The sequence below is a fragment of the Staurois parvus genome, unplaced genomic scaffold (assembly GCF_062004578.1).
Source record: "Staurois parvus isolate SC_StPar_1 unplaced genomic scaffold, SC_StPar_1.0 ptg000052l, whole genome shotgun sequence".
Classification (NCBI taxonomy): Eukaryota; Metazoa; Chordata; class Amphibia; order Anura; family Ranidae; genus Staurois; species Staurois parvus.
In genome coordinates this window covers 3,172,408-3,193,453 of record NW_028317848.1, presented here as the reverse complement: position 1 = coordinate 3,193,453, position 21,046 = coordinate 3,172,408, and the positions used below count along the sequence as shown (strand labels likewise).

The 21,046-nt window shown below is 42.2% G+C and overlaps 1 protein-coding gene across 1 annotated transcript in view; it reads left to right on the top strand.

Annotated features, from left to right (window-relative positions):
* Positions 1-21,046, top strand: part of MATN2 (matrilin 2) — a 151,920-nt gene that overhangs the window by 14,055 nt on the left and 116,819 nt on the right. The window contains exon 2 of the mRNA XM_089666562.1: positions 15,430-15,546. Coding sequence (XP_089522688.1) covers positions 15,432-15,546 — 115 coding nt within the window. The 5' untranslated portion in view covers positions 15,430-15,431. The remainder of the gene's footprint in view (positions 1-15,429; positions 15,547-21,046) is intronic.

Below are 21,046 nucleotides of genomic sequence, written 5' to 3'. Positions count from 1 at the left end.
GGTCTTTTATAGACTGTTATCACTTGTGTATTTATTTATTGTTTTTGTTGTTCATGCTTAGCACAACACTTATATTTATATTTACTGATTGAGAGGGGGATATCCTTCTGGTGTGTTTGCTGCTTTGCTTGATTGTGGATGTGTGCCATTTACGTGGGTTTTTCACTTTAATTTAATAATAATCACTGCTTATGGCTATATCCACCGGCAGTGATTGCTTGCAGAAAACCCATCAAGCTGTTTGTACTGAAGTCAATTGATGGATCGACTTCAGTACAACCAACCTGCCCATGGATGGATCGAATCTTGTCCAGTCCCTGCTGAACTGGCTCGTCAGTCCATCTACAGGAAGAGATGTTTGGAATCAAGACAGGAGTAAGATGATTGATGTACAATTCACTATTTACATTTCATTTGTGCCTGGAGTTGGCTTTAAAAAAGCCGGTTTCTGTGCTGTGCAGGCAGGTAAGTTTATGCTTGGAACCCTTGTGAGAAATGTAGCAGTTATGTGTTAGGTCATCAGATATTCATTAGAATACCAATGTGACTGTAACAAGTGTGCCGAAAATGTTCTGCTTTCTTTTTGCATGATGACTTGAAAGACAACCATGATAAGCCATGTGTACTGATCAGACCAACACCAAACCTTCCTAGTACAGTGACTACATCCATCTGATCAGTTTTTTATCTGATGGCCTCAGATTCAGACTGGACTGTAAAGTGGACCTGAACTCAAATGCTGAAAATTTGTTATGTTAACACTTTGAAGCTTTAGTTGTAGCTAAGCAGTACCCTGAACATGTTACCTTTTGTCTTAAAGCGTTACTAAACAATAAGTCCCTGACCCTTTCCAAAAAACGCACTGGGTAAAAACGCAGAGATGTGAACGTGTCCCATAGGAAAGCATGTTAAATGGACTGTAGTGCGTTTCTGCAAAAAACGCTTAGGTGTGAACCCAGGGTTAGTAAATCTCCCCCTAAACATTATGTCTGTTCTCCAAAAACAATCCATAAATGTCCACTACTTAATGGTCCTCTAAAGTATTTTTCATGAAATTGTTTCGTATTGTGTTTTTCTGGCTCTTTGTAGTGTCCTCCGTGAACTCCCGAACCTCTGCTTTTTCCCATCACTTATGTGTGTTTGGAACGAGCAGTGGACATTAGTTGCGGTCATATGCACTGCTCTATGTACACTACAAATCCCATAGTCCATAGTACATCTCAGAAGTGGAGAATAGAGGGTGGCTCTGTTCCTACAGACAGTGAGATCACAGAAAATGAACGTAGCAGCAATAAAAAGGAGTTTGGAGAGTTGAAGGAGGCTGAGTGCAATAGAATGTACTTTTTTGAGTTAAGAATACATTGAATATAGTTTTGTTTCCAACCAGAATTTAGTGTCACTTTAAATTCCTCTTTATACATGCACACATGTAAGAATGCACAGGCCAGAGGATTAGTTAACAACCCGCAAACACTATGTATTATCTGAAAGCGAAGACCCTGGAAAATAAAATGGTAGTAGTTGCAATTTTTTTCTGCCACGTGATATTAGTGCACATAGTGTAAATGCAGATTTTCAGTAAAAAATACATTAAAGTTAATTTTAGGGCACACAGGGTACACATTCACAATCTGTTAATCAGTTTTTGGGTAAAATATAAAACAGGAAGTTCTGTCAAGTAAATAGTTACCAAGACTTTCACGCCTGTGAAATTGTGACAAACTTTGGTACGCAGAATTTCAAAACTGTCGTTGCTTTAAAAGACTTTATAGGTCATCAGTTCAGAGTTAATTGTGAATGAGGGCCTTAGAAATATTGCTTTTACTACACATTGTAATTCATTTCTTAAATGTGTGCACGTGGGAATTTTTTTTTTACTTTTTTATATGTATTTTTTTTACTTTTTCTTACAATTAACTTTAGTGCTATCACACAGGGGGCCAATAGTCCTCTTTATTATAGCATACTATAATGGTAGGCTTCCTTTAAACCCCTGATGTCTCTCTGCCTTCCACTAAAGCAAATGGAGTACAAATTGTGCTCCATTAACCTCTTCCCCAGCCACAGCAGTCGAAGGAAGTGTCTGCCAAGGCCTGGAAATGACATAATACCCTCCACTTGTTCATTAACTAGAGAGTAGACCAGCAAACAGATGTTCACTGGACTCCCTGCATCCCACCCACCAACACTTACCAGTCGGGGCAGTTCAGTAGGCTAGGTGGTACCTGTGGGCTTTATGTGATTTCATGATATGCATTTGTTTGATGACATATTTGGATGGAGTTGAAGTTTCTTTTTGGTTTGAGTATGTAGTTGATTGATCCTCCAAATTGCATCTCAAGGCATCAGTTGCAGTCTTGGCTGGAGTATACATTTATTAAACTCATATGGTTGTCTTTTCCATTATTCACCAGGAAACTCCCGTTTCACACACAGTAGCTCTGGTTATGTAGCTGAAAATAATTCAGGAAATAAAAGTGGCCAGCCTTCCAGGGAGAAGTACATCTTTATTACCCAACCACAAAGTATCAAATGAGATCCATCACCACTCCATCTAGCAGGAAACTGCATCTCACAGCAATGAGTAAGGACACACAGGCAGACATTATGCAGGCTGTATGGCAGGTCCCTCTGGCCCACAGGGTGCTAACTTGTCTGTCTGAGAATGGACATAAATGAGGATGCTGACATATTTAGAGATCATTTTACGTTTAGAGGAAAACATAAATTCTAGGTGCCAGAGTCTAATGTAGAAAGCAGGTGACAGATGGATTCCCATGCCAGTTTTACTATATAAACTTGGCTTTTATTTAATGATCTGAGAACTCTGTGCCAACAGCCAGAATAAAAAATTTCCTTTTCACGTCATGTAAAACCATTACTTGTATATAGTATGTCACATGTACAGTACAATTAAACATGAACATTTTCAGGATACACTGAATGCCTGCTGACGATTGTGGGCTTTTTTCTTGTGCTTTCTACCCCTGGCCATAATTGGAACAATTTTTTTTCCTGAAACGACAGGAGAATACAATTGCATGTAAAATCCCACAGGCTGGTTGTACTCAAGTTGATCGATCGATCAGCTTGGGTACATTCAGTCTGCCCATACATGGCTCGAATTCAAACTGCCTATGGCCGGCTTAAGTCCTTGTGGATGACCTGTTATTGGTTTTGGAGTTTTGAAGGCCTGAATCTAAGGCTCTGAAAATGCCGATCTCATGTCCTCAGATACAGAGCACTATCCTCTGTAGTTCTCAGAGAAGGAGAATGCATAGCATAGAGAAGCCTTTCTCAACCAGATTTCCTCTAGAGGTTGTTAGGGGTTCCTCAAGCAATGTGCAATGTCTGCCTCCTCGATAAAAAGTCACTGACGCCAATCTAAAAGGTGGACATTCTTATCACTAATACACCTCCAATATAAGGACTATTCTTCCCATTTATTGGCAGTGTAATGGGGTCATGCTTTTACTAACCACCAGTGTAAGGTGGCCTTTCTCTCTGTGACCATTAATGTTAGGAGCTTTTTCTTCCACTGATCACCAGTCCAAAGGGCTCCTTCTCCACCGACCACCATTGTTTGATAGCCGTTTTCTAACCACCTGTGTAAGGAGGCATTTTCCCACTGACCAGCCATGTAAGTTGGCACTTTTCCACTGATGACCAATGTGAAGGAACACTTCTCCACTGACCATGAATGTGAGAGAACACTAAATTTTTTTCAGGAATACATCAGTTATCGTGGCAGATATTATACCTATGGTATTGAATGGGGCTATGCTGTAATGATATTCAAGTCTTAAGCTAGCCAGGAGGCTGAACAAGAAAAATAACTTGACCCCCCCCCCCATCTATGATAAACAGTGTGGATGGACGAATCTGTGGTACCGGCTTTTCTATTCCTAAATACCCAACAGGGCCTGCATCAGACTGGATGCAGGTGCTGTTTGGCTGAGAATAATTCCCTCGGCTTTCTCTGGTCAGGTGGTGCTGACAGAATTTCAACCAATTTAGCTAAAATGGGCCAAAATTTCATGCATGTATGGTCCACAGAACCCTGGTTGAGAAAGTCTGAGCTAGAGACTCTAAAGGTTACAGTGGAACTGCAGCTGTAAGCAAAATAAATCCACCTACACACCACCCCTCAAAGCCTCCTATATATAACTTTTCTTGCAGTCTTCCAGAGTCAGCCCAGTGACAACATGGCAGCTTTCTCTTCTTCTGCAAATGGGGAAGGACATTTCTCTAGAGTGGTGCTCAGGTAATGATATGTGAGCTCCTCCCAATAATGGAGCATGAGACCAGCCTGTGCGATAACACCCCCTTCTTCCGCCATAGGTTGTGTCTACAACAGGCCACGCTTGCGGGAGATAGGGAGAATGAGATGTTTTGCCCAAAGAGGCAACACAGGACAGAGGAGGAAGCTGAGGACAGCGCTGGATCATGGAGAGGTCAACTTTAAATTGGGCACCTTTTTCTTCCTATACAGACAGAAGGAGGGGCAAAGAAAAAAAATTAAAACAGTGGAGTTACACTTTAAGGACTGCAACATTGAATGTCTATTCAGTGGTGTAAGCTACCACTCCTTGTGAATATGTTCTGCAGTTATGTTTTTGGAAAAAAGGATCTTGCCAAAGAATTCCTAAGGGTTTACTAGCCAAAGTTGACTCGAGTTAAAGTGTCCGACATGCAAGGAACTTCTGTTTTAATAGGACCATTAACGTAGACAAATGTTGATCTCTTTATTGCCCGTAATTTTAGATTACTTTTCCTTAAGCATTTTCCAAGACAAAACATACATTTAAGATTTCACATGTTCGGAAAGCATGGCTATAAGTAAGTGCAAGTATTAACGTGGCTAATGAAAGCTCGTAAACTGGAGGAAGATTGTCGGTGTTTGTGTATCACTTGGGGGCAAATAAGTCTGGCTGTCAGATTCCTAGAACGTCTGTGTGCAGAGGTGTCTGCTAAAGGTTTTTAGTCTGGATGGTTATTACAGCTGTGGATTTGGGAGATCTGTGCTGGTGCATTGTGTTCTTCTGATTCTACACTTCTTTCCACCCGGATCGAAAACTGTACTCTCATTGTCTTCATCTCCTTCAAGTAGAGCAAACTGCAGTAATAATGTGCAAAATAATTATTTACCATTGTCACTCATAATTTCAAAAAGACTGTACTGCTAAGTTTAGGCCTGTAAACATAGGTAAAGGTTTTCTCTGATTCTGGTCAACCAACTAGGCATAACAATGCAGAAAACCTTAAAGCTGAATTCCAGTTTTGGCAATTTTTATATAGTTACATTGGTCCAGCTTGGACCAGTCTAAGTATGTATGTGCCAAACCTGTGAGATCCTTGTTGAAGCTGGAAATCTTTGTAGTAAGCACCGTTTCTACAGTGATTGTATGGGTCTTGTGTTGAGCAGCGGCTTACTGTACACAAAAGGTCATCTGCGTGGCATGGATGCCATTCAGAGAACACTTTGCATTTCTCAATGAATGCAAGGTGTCCTCTAGACGAGGTAGAGATTGTGATGTCACTGCCCACCTCCAACCTTGTCCATTCCAGGGGCGGACTGACCATTTGGAAACTCGGGTCAGTAGGGGGCCCCATAAGATGCCCCTGGTACCTTTTTCATAGGCTTTTTTGAGTTTGGGCAAGGACACAGGGGCCCCATGATCCCCTATTGCCCGGGGGCCCCATGAGTTGTCAGTCCGCCCCTGGTCCATTCAGAGAAAGTTGTGCATTAATTGAGAATATGCAAAGTGTTTTCTCAGTGGTGCCCGTTCAGCCTCTTGGCACAGGGCCCGGAAGCTAGTGGAGATCACTATAGTAGAGGTGCTTACTACAGTGATTTCCCGCTTGTACAGGGATCAGCCAGGTATGGAACATGAAAACTTACAATGTATTTAATTTGTAATTAATGTAAACATTACCATATCTGGAATTCATCGTTAAAGATGAACTTCCCCCTCCCAATAGAAATGTCAGTCTTTTCCCCCTTAACTTTGATGTGTTTTGTATTCTGTAATAATATATTTATAAGTCCAGCAGATCCATCATTGTCCTCTTCATTTGCAACAGTCACATCCAACAGGTTCCATCTTGTGCCACCATCTTCCACCTTTTTTACATCTTGGAGAGACGCTGTCTGTTTCTGGTTCTTGTAGCTGGTGCCCCAATGGCATGGCACCAGATCTTCCACGTGCACAGAGATCTGGTGCCACATTAATTTCCATTGTTCTGTAATTGGTAGAAAGTAATGCCTTATAAGATATAATTTACTATGAAGCAGTACTTTCCACCATTCATAGAACAACATGTAAGTAGACATGGCGCTAGATCTCTGTCTATACATGTGTGCAAACTGGTGCCGCATCTGTACAAATGGTGGAAAGTACTGCAGCCTCCAGGGATATGTGATATCAGTATCCCAGTAGACTACAAGAGGAGACTGAAAATTGTTCTTGCCAAGGCAGAAGAAAATGTAGATAAAAAAATAACTCAAGAAAGATGTGCTTTTTTAAAAGTGAAAGGGGGATTAGAATGCTGCAAAGTATTACTTTTGAGTTAATGTCTACTTTAAAGAAGTAGCTGCTGACTTTTACAGGGATCCAGTGCTGTCCTCACCCTGACAGGTTTGTTGCTGGTCTTCGGGTCTCTAGTGCCACCATCTTAGACGTAGGAAGCTGGATGTGACTCCTTGTAACTTCACTGCCAGCTTCCCACTGAGCATGTGTGATCCGCGCTCCATCCTGTAAATGCAAGAATACAATCCAAGTACACATGTTCCTGCATTAAAATTGGCTGTGTGTATAAGTGGGTGCTGCAGCAACCGTCAGCTGGAACCAAACAGAATCAGCAAGGGAGAATGTCACCAGTACACCAAGGATCACCAATATGGGTCCAAAAGTTTTAATGAACGATCACATAGATACATTAAGGCAATGTTTCGGAGTCTCGCATGACCCCTTCATCATGCCTGATGAAGGGGTCCTCCGAGACTCTGAAATGTTGCCCTGCTGTAACTGTGATCGTTAATTAAAACTTTTGGACCCATATTGGTGATCCTCGGTGTGCTGGTGATATTCTCCCTTGCACATCCTGTAAATGGTCGTGCAGGACATGTGACATGTCCCAGGAGATTGTGGGTGGGGGGGAGAACTTAGGTAATAGTTATCTGCTCCCCCCCCAAAAAAAAGCCAGAAGAGGGGGAAAGAGGACAATAAAGTGAGTAAATGTAATAATAAAATAAATGTAAAGTGTTCCTTAAAAAACAATAAGGTGCCACAAAATAATTTTTAAGGAACACTTTATATTTATTTTATTATTACATTTACTCATTTTATTGTTTGCAACTAATTTATGTATCTCTGATTATTCATATATATTTACTTATTTATTGTACTTAGTATTTTAAGGGTTAGGAGTTCTGTCAGTTATTTACTGCTTTTCTTCTACTCCCTATTTACACTCATTTATTTATGTACTATTTTGTCTATTTTATTAATTATTTTATTTACATATGGCACTTAGCACTTTTGGGGTTTAGGAGGATTGTTGATTTGTAAGTTGATCTTATTTGAATGGGTTGTTATGGGAAGATGGTTCATTTAGTCTTTGTATGGTGTATGGCAGCGCAACACATCTTTTTTTAAATTAAATAGCAAGTGGGAACACTTTTTGGTGATTGCATTATATTTATTTATTCACCTTTATTGTGTGGGTGCCAGCGCATCAGAGTTTGCAGTTTTTAACATATTCACCTTTCCATTGCTCTTCTGACTCTCCGTTTAGCTACAGGGAAAGGAAGCCCTTTTAATCTCTGAGTTTCTACAGGTGGAGCTTCCGTGGGGCTGAGGATTTCTACTCTGCCCCCCATATGAAAGCATTGAGCCAATCACCAAGGTTGTCATATGAGAGAAAGGAGAGGGAGTCATATTTTCCCCTAAACGTAGAAGTACTTGATATTTCTTAACTTCCAACAGCTGAAAGTAGCAGCGGGGGAGCAAAGTAAATGTCAGAATATGCTGTTTGAGAAGAGCCGTTAAGCTGCCCATTGATGGTTCGAAATTGCTGGCCCTGGACGCAAATTGTCTAAATTTCAGGCTTGTAAGAAGCCCTATTCACATGTAACTGCTGGTATGAGCGGTTACATGGCAACAGCGGTGGCACATACTTAGATTTGCACAGGGTACAAATTTGGCTGTTTGCACAAAAACACGGGGCTAGTTTTTCCACTAGCAAGAAATTATGCTTCCCATCAGCAGCTACCTTTGTGAATGAGCCCTAAATAACACAGATCCCAATTGTTTGCTTTGAAATATAGAATGTAACCCTCTTTTTATCAGAATTCTAAAGTGTGTATATAGCCAAAACATTTTTTCCGTTTTTGATGGCGTATGGACGGGTTATACCCAACAGAAGACACAACAGGAAGTGAGGAAATCTCTGCATTGTGAGACAAATGCTACTTTTAGTTGGTTTCACTGGTGCGCCATTAGAAAATTTACCTTTTCAGTCTTTTTTCCTTTATATGATAAACATAAAAATCCCAGTGGTGATCAAATACCACCAAAAGAAAGCTCTGTTTATGTTAAAAAAAATAACATAAATTTCATTTGGGTACAGTGTTGCATGACCGAGCAATTTCCAGTTAAAGTAACACAGTGCTGAATAGCAAAAAATGCCCTGGTCAAGACAGTAAAACCTTCCTGAGGTCAAGTTACATAGTTAGTCTGGCTGAAAAAAGACAAAAATCCATCCAGTTCAACCATAGAAAAAAAAAAGTTATAATCCTATACCCACAGTTTTTTTTTTGTTTTTTTTTTAATTTAAATATTTATTAATTTTTCACATTATTACAAAAATTCCATTATAAGAGACACAATACATATAAATATCAATACATTTCTACTCTGTCCCTTCTATTTACCTCTTTTCTTTTAAAATCTATCAATTTTTTTAGCAAACCCTTCAGAAAGATCTCAGGTTTCTTGTTGGGGCAATATATATTGGCTAGTGTGCATTCAATTCCCTGTAGTTTACCTTTCAAAAACAGGAATCTCCCTTCCGGGTCAGTCCTTCTATCTTCCAACTCAAATCTCATATTTTTTGCCAATCCTATTGCCACCCCCTTTGCTCTTTTAATTGGAGAGTCAGCTTAATACCATGTAGGATAATATTTGGATTTTAGTTTCACATTTGATTCTATCTCAAAATGTGTCTCCTGCAAAAATACCACTGACATTGCCCTATGATGTAACTCTTTAAACAGCTTAAATCTTTTCCCAGGGCAATTCAACCCATTCACATTATATGTTATAAACTGTATTTCTTCCATCCTTCTTGATGTTGTTTATCTCTCTTCTAATTCGTATCCTCCTATTAGGCCCGAATGATTTGCAGAATATTAGCCCCTTTCCGTCCTTCTTAATTCTGTCTCTCTCTCTTCTATTTCGTCTCCACCTATTAAGCCCGGATATCTTGCAGAATATTAGCCCCTCCCCCCCCCCCTTCCCCCCACCTACCACCCCTCACACCCTCTCTTTTTTTTCCCCTACCCATTTTTAGGCGTATAAACTGCCTACAAATCATTTGTGGATCCATTTCCACCATTGAATAAAATTTAGGGCGTAAGCTCCACCTATGTACGGCTCACCTCTTCTCCGACCCCCCCCGATTCCCTCTCTATAGTCTAGACTCAGCGAGAGTCTTACTCTTTACCTCCCACCCTTAACCGTAACCTCCAAGCGGGTCTCAACCTCCGGAGGAGGAAGGCCAGTGGCGAGAGAGTGAAGTAAGAGAGAGAGAAAAAAAACAAAAAAAAACAAAACTCATTCTCTACTTAATTCTCCCTCTCTTCCCTCCCCAACCCCCAGGCCTCCCTCTCCCCTCCCCCCGACGTGCTGCCAGTCCTCTTTTCTTGCATTAGTTATATTTCCTTTGTCTTCTTTTTCTTCTTCCCACCCAGCTATCTCCATTCTAAGCAAATCCAGTCTATCACAAAAATCTCTTAAATCCTTCGGAAATCGCAAATACGCTGTGACCCCGTTTTTCCAGCCAATTAGAAATACTGAGGTACCCCATCTATACTGCACATTCTGTTTTCTCATTTGCTCCAACAGGGGTTTCAGGGATCTCCTTCTCCTTAGGGTCTCTACTGTTAAGTCCGCATAGATTTGGATAGTCAAGTCTCCAAACTTAATTAATGATCTTCCCTTGGTCTTCTTCCAAATGTCATCTTTGACCCCAAAGTTTTGGAACTGGACAATTATGTCCCTCGGTCTTTCCTTCTCAGTAGCCTGATTGAACTTTCCTATTCTAAACACTCCGTCTAACTTGATCCCGTCTATTTCAGGTCTATCTCTTATGGAGTTTAGGATTTTTTTAACTAGTTCATATAATGTTTCCCCTTTAGCAGTCTCTGGGATTCCTCGTATTCTAAGATTACACCTTCTTTCTTTATTTTCTTGAACTTCCATCCTATAGATCATTTTTTTCTGGTTATTTTCTAATTGGCTTATTTTTTTCCTTAGATTATCTATGTTCTGGGCCTGGGTTTTAACTTTCTCCTCCGTTTCTTCCATTCTTGATAGCAGATGTCCTAAATCGTTTCGAATAGTTGTCATTTCATGTTTTATCGTTTTTTCCAAATTTTGAAACATTTCAGTCATCTCTTTCTTATTTGGTACCTGTAGTTCACCTTCAGATCCTTTCCTTCCCAGGCCATCCACTATTTGTTGGCTACTGCTGCTATTCAAGCCCAATGATAATCTAGGACTACTTCCTGAACTAGTGTCCAATTTCCCCTTTGCACCTTGGGTCCTTTCTGGCGTAGTATTTCCATATGATGTATATTTCTTTATTGTTCCTGTTTGGGACCCTTTGGGCCCTGCTCCCTTGGGACCTTTATTCTTCATGTCCTCTAAATAACTTGGTAGACTTGCAGTTTTTCCTATATCCTTTACTCTCCTAGGACGCCTGGGCCTCCTCTCTTCTTATCTTCTAACCCCTGGGAATCCTCCCCCTCCTTCACCCCTTAGTAGCCTATATCACTCAGGGGTTCACCACACAATAAGCTCCCAGCATTTTTCACTCACCCTTCCCTTCTCAGGACGGTGACTCCATACTTGTGTGGGAGGTCTTCACTGCTGCTCAGTCCTGGGAGGGGATTCCTCAGGGTTTTCGATACTGTTTTTCTTTGTTTCCTCCTCCTTTCTCGGTCCTTAGAAGTCGACTCAGGGAAGGAGGGTGGTTCATCTGATATTTATGGGTCTCCCTGACCCAGGATCAAACAGCCGTCCAGGGGGTACAGGCAGCTATACGCCGGCAACACCCTGTCACATCAGGGCGCCAGCCAGCATCCACTTTCCCTCCAGGGGTCCTCCGTAGCTGGCCCCTTACTCCTGCAGCATCTCTCCTCCTCTAGCCGCGCGGGTTTTCATTCATGTGGTGCCAGGGGAGCCGACCTGTCACTACCTCTCTACGAGGGAACCGGCCGGCGTCTCTACTTCCCAGTCGTCCTTTGCGGCTCACGCCTCCCAGCTTCGTTTCCCCGGCAACCCGGCAGCTGCGCTGGGATCTCCCCAGCAAGTTCACCTCCCGGAGGTCCGTGCAAGCTCCGCTCTCCGCGTCTGCCTCTCTCTCCCCAGGGCCCTCCACAATCAGGTAGGGCTTCACTCCGTGAGGGTCTCGGGGTGGTCGGGTACGAGATTATCGGAGAGCACTCACATCGTGCTCTCCGACGCCGCCATGTTTAGGCTCCACCCCCCCATTCGGATTTAATGCCCTGCCTATACCCACAGTTGATAGAGAGGAAAACAAAAAAACCCCCAGCAAAGCATGATCTAATTTGCACCTGCTGGGAAAAAATTCCTTCCTGATCCCCCGAGAGGCAGTTGGATATTCCCTGGATCAACGTTACCTATAAATGTTAGTATCCAGTTATATTCTGTGTATCTAAGAAATAATCCAGGAATTTTTTTAAGCAATCAACTGAGCTGGCCAGAACCAACTCTTGAGGGAGTCTATTCCAGATTTTCACAGCTCTCACTGTGAAGAAACCTTTCTGTGTTTGGAGATTAAATTTCTTTTCCTCCAGACGTAAAGAGTGCCCCCTTGTCCTCTGTGATGACCTCAGGGTGAATAGCTCTACACCGAGTTCACTATATGAACCACTGATGTATTTATACATGTTGATCATATCCCCCCTTAATCTCCTCTTCTCAAGAGAGAATATATTCAGTTCCTCTAATCTTTCCTCATAGCTGAGCTCCTCCATGCCTCTTATCAGTTTGGTTGCCCTTCTCTGTACTTTCTCCAGTTCCCCAATGTTCTTTTTTGTGAATTGGTGCCCAAAACTGGACTGCATATTCCAGATGAGGTCTTACTAATGATTTGTACCGGGGTAATATGATATCTCTCTCTCTCTGGAGTCTATATCTCTTTTAATACAAGAGAGGATTTTGCTCGCTTTAGAAACTGCAGCTTGTCATTGCATGCCATTATTAAGCTTGTGATCTACCAGAACCCCCAGATCCTTCTCCACCATTGATTCCCCTAGTTTTACCCCCCCCCCCAGTATGTATGATGCATGTATATTCTTAGCCCCCAAGTGCATAACCTTACATTTATCAACATTAAACCTCATTTGCCACATAGTTGCCACATAGTTGCCCAATTAAACAGTGCATTGAGGTCGGCTTATAAATTGGAGACATCCTGTAAGGACGTTATTCCACTGCACAGCTTGGTGTCATCTGCAAAGACTGAAATGGGATTTTTAATCCTAGACCCTATATCTTTTATAAATATATTAAAAAGTAAGGGTCCCAACACTGAACCTTGGGGTACACCACTGACAACCCTAGACCATTTCTATCCATTTACCGTATTTTTCGCTCCATAAGACGCACTTTTTTCCCCCCAAAAAAGGGGGGAAAATGTCAGTGCGTCTTATGGAGCGAATATGGAGTGGCCGGTCCGGTATTTCCACCGCCGCCGTGTCAGAATACCGGGCCGGCCGCTCAGCTCTGCAGCGGGACCTTATGGAGATGACTGCTGACCTTTGGGGAGGTGGGGAGCGGGTACCTGAATTTGACAGGTACCCGCTCTTACTTCCACAGAGTTGTTCTTTGACCTTACCTGTTCCTCTATCAAGCGGCGCGCTGTCTTCCCGGCTTCTGTAGTGTGGGCGCTGGGCTTGACAGCCGGGTACCAAGTGAGCATGCGCAAGAAGCGGTGCTTTTTGTGAATGGTAAGGCGGTACCTGGGACACATGACAGATCCCAGAAGCTGCCGGACCAATCACAAAGCGCAGCGCTTCTCGCTCATGCGCACTGAGCACCCGGCTGTCATGCCGAGCGCCCACACTACAGAAGCCGTGAAGACAGCGTGCAGCTGGATAAAGGAACAGGTAAGATCAAAGAACAACTCCGCGGAAGTAAGAGCGGGTACCTGTCAAAGTCAGGTACACGCTCCCCCCCCTCCCCAAAGGTCAGCAGTCATCTCCTGTACTGTCCGCAGTCTCTGGTCATCCCTGTGCTGTCCGCAGTCTCTGGTCATCCCTGTGCTGTCCGCAGTCTCTGGTCATCCCTGTGCTGTCCGCAGTCTCTGGTCATCCCCTGTACTGTGTCTGCAGTCCATTAGTTCAGAATTTTTTTTTCCTGTTTTCTGCCTCTAAAACCTAGGTGCGTCTTATGGTCAGGTGCGTCTTATGGAGCGAAAAATACGGTACTTTTAAATTTTTCCAAGCCTATAGACTTTACTTTACACATTAGCCATGTGTGGGGAACTGTGTCAAACGTTTTTGCAAAATCCAAGTATACCACGTCCACCGCCACCCCTCTGTCCAAGGTTTTGCTCACCTCCTCATAAAAAGAAATCAGATTTGTTTGACAACTTCTGTATTTCATGAATCCTTGCTGTCTGTTGCTTAAAAAAATTTTTCCAGCAAGAACTCATTTATGTGGTCTTTTTTGTAAACTCTCCAGTATCTTCCCAACTATAGAAGTTAAACTAACAGGTCTATAATTACTTGGTAAAGATTTTGACCCCTATTTAAATATTGGCACCACATTGGCCTTACGTCAATCCAGTGGTACTATGCCAGTCATTATAGAGTCCCTGAAAATTAGAAATAATGGCTTTGAAATGACAGAGCTCAATTCCTTAAGGACCCATGGGTGTATGCCATCCAGTCCAGATGCTTTATTCACCTTTATTCTGTCTAAATATTTTTGGATCATATCAATTGTGAGCCAACGTGGATCATCTGGAGCTGTGTCAATACCATGTCCATTATGGACAAGAGCTCCCCCCATGCTCCTTTGTATACACAGAGCTAAAGAAGTTATTTAATTAATCTGATGCTTTCTCTTTGTCCCCAGTCACCCACTCTAGATTATTTTGTAAAGGGCCTACATGCTTGGACCGAACCTGTTTACTATTAATATATTTGAAGAATTTTTGGGGGTTGTTCCTATCTTTTGCAATCTGTTGTTCTTTTTAAATTTTTGCGGCCTTTATTTCCTTTTGCCATATTCTATATTCTTTCTACTGTTTAAACGATGATAGCTTTCCTTCATTTTTATATTAAATATAAGCTCTTTTCCTATTATCTATAGCTTTTTTACCTTTGGCCGTAAGCCACATTTTTAGCCTTTTAAACTTGTTGCTCATGAGAATATATTTTGCAGTTTGTTCAAATAGTCTTTTTGAAGAACTCCCATTTCTGTGTTGTGTTCATTGATGCCAATATTCCCTCCCAGTCTAAGTCTTTGAGAGCAGCTATCAGCCTTGGAAAATTAGCTCTCTTAAAATTGAGCGGTTTTATTTTTCCGGTGTGTGCTTGCTTTTTACAGCTAACAATAAATGAAATCATGTTATGGTCACTGCTACTCAGATGTTCTTTCATATAGACATTCTTAATAAGCTCTGCATGGTTTGAGATTGCCAGGTCCAGCAGAGCATCATTCCTAGTAGGGGCCTCTATGAACTGTACCATAAAATTGTCCTGTAGTAGGTTTAAACTTTTTGTCCTTTAACTGTTCCTGCAGTATCATTACTCCAGTCAATTTCCGGGTAGTTAAAATCACCCATTATCACTGTCGCAGCCCTTGCAGACCTTTCGATCTGTGCAAGGAGCTGAGTTTCCACCTCCTCATTAACACTGGGAGGCCTATAAAAAACTCCAGTGATTACCTTTGTAGTACTCACTCCCATGTGCAGTTCTACCCATAATACTTCAGCCTCATCACGCTCTCCATCAACTAGGTCCTCTTTCACACTCGCTCTGAGAACACTTCTCACATAGAGACAGACACCACCATCTTTCCTATTTAGCCTGTCTCTCCAAAAGTGGTTAAGTTGCTCTCATGTTATTTCCATTTTTAACGGCAGTCATTTGTTTTTTCACGTCTCTTTCAGGCATGGCTCTTGTGAATACATGCATCGTGCTTCCACTCTTGTTCCTGGCTACAGAGGCGGTGGAGAAGCGACAGTCAGGTGGAAAAACTGAGGCGGAAATTCACGCTGATTTATTAAGTAAGTAGACCATATAACTGAGAGATGTGCACACCTACTATATATCACACCGCCACACAGCCCAGCCAAGGAATAGATAGATTAGTCATGTTGACAAGCTTTCATTTGTAGACATGTGCTTGAAAAATTCAGACAGAATCTAGATGGACTTTTTGATAATCTTTATTTGTTAAGGTGGACAAAACAATAATGTACATGTGAGATGAGAATATTGTGTGATGATATGTAGACACAATATAGCTGTCAATATTACATTCGAACGTTTGATGACTGTTGTATACGTGTTAAACCTGGTCAACAGACCCTCAATCAACCGCAGCCCTACCTACAACCCGGGTCTTTGAGGAACTTGTACACATAGCATGAACAGGCCTGTAGACTTTGTACCCACAGCCCTACCTGAAACCTGCGTTTATACCGACTTGATTCACATGAGAGCTGATATACATACACAGATAACAGACAGCTGTCATTCACAAGCGCATGCGGCCCTTTGGTGTATGATGTGCAGACCTCGGCAGTCTGCAGTGGGCTCATTGATTAGGGTAATAGCACTGATCTATACTAGCCTTGTGTAATATGTTCCCAGTTTGGTATTGTCTTCTGTGATATCCCCAGCCAAAAAATGGAGCATGTCTACATTATCTGACCCTCATTTCCTCTATTAGGTCTGCATTTTCTAACTGTCCTCTCAAGCATTACATATATTGAACATTTTGTGCTGCCTTTTGGTGAAGTCAGGGGCTGCATTGAAGACCCCCTTTAGTTCATACGTTGACAACCACTGCTCCAGACTGTTGCATTACAGAAATTGACTTCCTGTTTGCTGGGAGATATTTTCCAAAGACTACTTTGTTACAGATATACAATGCCCAGTTACACAGATTGCTCAGGTACAGAAAGAGACTGCTCAGCGAGAGAGAGAGAGAGAGAGAGAGAGAAGGACTCCACCATTATAGATCTAGACTGCTCAGTTACTCAGAAAGACTACTCAAATGATAGAGAGACTGCCCATCATTTACCCAGTTACAGAGAGAGAGAGAGACTGCATAGTCACTGAGTGAGACTGACCAACAGCTGCCTAGATGCAAAGAGAGAGAGAGAGACTGCCTAGTTAGAGGAAGAGAGAGAGAGAGACTGCCTAGTTACAAAGTGACAGAGACTGTCTAGTCACTGATAGAAATTGTCCAGCAACTGCACAGGTACAGAGAGAGAGACTGACTAGTTACAGTGATCGACTTTCCAACTATTGCTCGGTTACAGAGAGATAGAAAACTCTCTATAGAGAGATTGTATAGTTGTAAAGAGACTGCCCAGCACCTAGCCAGTTATGGAGAGAGAGAGAGGCTGCCTAGTTGGAGTCAAAGAGACTGCTCAGTGACTGCCCAGTTACAAAAAGGCAATAATGTCTCATAACAGCTGGTGTTCTAGAGAGAGACTCCTCATCCATTGCTCAGTTAAAGAAAGAGACTGCAGAGTTGTAGAGAGACTGCCCAGAACCTGCCCAGTAATGGAGAGAGCATACCTAGTTACAGAAAGAGACCAACAACTGCCTAAATACAGAGAGAGAGAGAGAGAGAGAGAGAGCCTAGTTAGAGAGGGAGAGACTGATCAGTTACAAAAAGGCATTACATTACATTACATTACATTGAGTTTATATAGCGCCAAAGGGTTTGCTCAGCGCTGTACAATAGAGGGGGGGACAATACATGAAACATTACAGCAACTACAAACAGCACACGAGGGGTTATAGGGCCCTACTCTTTCGAGCTTACAATCTAGGAGGGAGGGGGTAGTGGTACAGGAGGAAGTGGCTGTGGGGGATGGAGTGGTAGGAGGAATGAAGGAGAGCAGCAGTTAGGTGAGGGTGGGGTAGGCTTCCCTGAAGAGGTGGGTTTTCAGGGAGCGCCTGAAGGTGAGGAGGGAAGGTGACAGTCTGATGGATTGGGGTAGTGAGTTCCAGAGGATGGGGGAGGACCTGGAGAAGTCTTGCAGACGTGCGTGTGAGGAGGAGACCAGGGAGCAAGATAGAAGGAGGTCCTGTGAAGAGCGAAGGGTACGGGTAGGGTGGTACTTGGGAATCAGGTTGGTGAGGTAGTTAGGGGCAGTGTTGTGAATGGCTTTGTAGGTCAGAGTGAGTAGTTTGAATTTGATGCGTTGGGCGATAGGGAGCCAGTGGAGGGAGAGGCAGAGGGGGGTGGCAGAGGTGGAGCGGGTGGTGAGGTGGATGAGTCTAGCCGCTGAGTTGAGGATGGTCTGAAGCGGGGAGAGCCTGCACTGGGGTAGGCCGGTGAGGTTTAGGCTGCTCAATTACAGAGAGAGAAACTTACATATGTTGAGAGCAAGAGATTGCCCAGTAACTGCCCTGGTACAGAGAAAGAGAGACTGACTAAATATGGAGAGGCTGCCCAAGTACAGAGAGAGAGAGACACTGACTAGTTAGAGAGGCTGCCCATATACACAGAGAGAGAGAAAGAGACTGACTAGTTATAGAGAGACTGCTCAGGTACAGAGAGAGACACTGACTAGTTAGAGAGGCTGCCCAGGTACAGAGAGAGAGACTGACTAGTTATAGAGAGGCTGTTCAGGTACAGATAGAGAGAGAGACTGACTAGCTATAGAGAGGCTGCCCAGGTACAGAGAGAGAGAGAGAGAGAGAGAGAGAGACTGACTAGTTATAGAGAGGCTGTTCAGGTACAGAGAGGGAGAGAGAGAGAGACTGACTAGTTATAGAGAGGCTGCTCAGGTACAGAGAGAGAGACTGATTAGTTATAGAGAGGCTGCACAGGTACAAAGAGAGAGACTGACTAGTTATAGAGAGGCTGCTCAGGTACAAAGAGAGAGAGAGATTGACTAGTTAAAAAGAGGTTATCCAGGTACAGAGGGAGAGAGACTGACTAGTTATACAGAGGCAGCCCAGGTACAGAGAGAAAGACTGATTAGTTATAGAGAGGCTGCTCAGGTACAGGGAGAGAGAGAGAAAGAGAGACTGACTAGTTAGAGAGGCTGCCCAGGTACAGAGGGAGAGAGAGAGAGAGAGACTGACTAGTTATAGAGAGGCTGCCCAGGTACAGAGAGAGAGACAGACTGACTAGTTATAGAGAGGATGCCCAGGTACAGAGAGAGAGATTGACTAGATATAGAGAGGCTGCAAAGGTATAGAGAGAGACTGACTAGTTATAGAGAGGCTGCCCAACAAATATAGAAGACTAAAATCATTTGCAACACATTCCAACAAAACAGTTGTAAAATTGAATAATTAGTATTAGAATATTATAAAACAGGAAATTATCATTAAAATATGAATTAAGTGAAAGTACAAAAAATTATAGCTCTAACACTGAATTATACCATATTAGATCAGGTACAAATAGAAAACAGCTATCATAAAATATTAGGCACACACGTAAAACATTTTATCAAACAGAAGGTACAGTATTTATTTTAAAAAAATCAGCAATTGGAAGGGGAACTGTTTAGAGTCAGAGTAAGCAGTTTTGACTTTTGTTTTACATAAAATTACAACCCTTTTTTAAAATGTATTTTAGTTATTAAAAAGGATAATGTGCCGCACAGAGTACTAGTAGCAAATAGAAACCCTTTTCAGGGTAAATTATATAAACACCGGAGGATATGTAAGAAATCTTTTACTGCTGCCATCGGGAAATGGAGAACAACATAAAAATCAATGCTTATTTTCCCACAGAGCCCGATCTGTAAAGAATAATAACTTCCCATAAATCCCTCTAACTCCCAATGATCTCTACATTATGAAGTTCTAAGATTTGCGTATTTCTGTTTAGATTTTTTCTATGTGTGATACAAGCCAAATCTTGGGATTTCAGATCTTTATCTGGACAAAAAATGTTCCAGAGATTATATGCAATGTAATTAGTTATAATGTGGCTCAGATGGTTTCCGTCTCAACTAGCGGGATAGAAAATACATTTAGATACATGAATTCACTACAGCTTTTCGGTAAGTTTCAACGGTGTGCTACGGGAGGTGATTGGGCTCTAGGGTTGGCTGCTTGAACTGGTTTGCTGAGCATGACTGTCTGTGAAACTATGTCCACCACGCTGCCATACCTGGGTGCAGAGATGGAGGCCTCCTGTGTAGAGCAAAGAAGCCCAAAGATCACAGGGAATATTATTATTATTAATAATAATAATAATAATAATAATAATAAGGATTTATATAAGGCCAAAAGTTTGCAAAACATTTTACAAAATAAAGGTAGAGAATAAAGTTACAGTACAGTTCGAGACAAGAGGGCCCTGCTCATGAGAGTACACAATCTAAAAGATGGGGATGCCATTTTTCATGCGGACTGTTTTTCTGAAGACTTCATATAGCATCCAATAATAGCAGTATGGTATGCGTCAGAAGATTCTCCATAGATTGGGGGGAACAAATGTGGTCTACTAACTAATAACTTAAAACAGTACTGAAGAAAAATATACAGATATTATACTAAAAAAAAAACTTACCAAAAAAGGAGAAAAAGTGGGCATGCTCCCAAAAACAGCTAATGAACATTTTATTAGACATTAGGGGCATGTAATGCTTAAAAATATACCTACAGTAAACCTTCTTTATAAACACGATAAATCAAACCTTTTTCAAATGAACTGAAAGTGTATATAATCTACAATCAAAGATAATGGATGAGTTAAATCAGTGGTCAGTGGAACTTTGGCCCAAGGGCTGGATATGGCTCTTTTCTTGCCTCTATATTGGGGCACTATTCCTCCCACTGACACCAATAATGGGACACTATTCTTCCAACTTACACCAATAGTGGGGCACTATTTGTCCCAATGATATCAATGATGGGGTACTATTCTGCCATCTGACAACAATGAGGGGACACTGTTCCTCCTAATGACACCAATGAGAGGGCACTGTTCCTTCCAAAGACACCAGTGAGGGGGCACTATTCCTCCCACTGACATCAAAGATGAGGCACTATTCCTCCCACTGACACCATAAATGGGGCAGCATTCCTCCCACTAGTGCCAATGAATCATTATTACTCCCAGTAATACCAATGATCGGGCACTGTTCCTCCTCCTGTTAAGGACAGGTGCTATGTGATTTTTTTTTTTACCTCCATCGACTACCAAGGCCGAGGCATTTTTTACTCCCACTAATTCTGGGGCATTTTCTACTCCCACCAGTCAGACTGGCCCCCCTAGGTCTGAAGGACAGTAAACCAAACCCTGGAACAAAAAACCAATGTATCGCAACTTACTATTTTTTAAATGTGGTGTAGGCATTTGTTTTCTTTTTTTCTGGCTAAGAACCGCTATACCAAGTAAAGACACCTATTGATTTTGCCAGAAATGCAGTGTCCTTGTCACTTCCCATGAACTTATCTGGTAGCAAAAAAATGTGAAAACTACTAATCCCATCACCTCCCCATGAAGACAAAGGCAGACGGGTTTTGGTTTGAAGTCCAGCCTAAGTGACAGCCATGGCTGCTCTGTAGATACAGTGG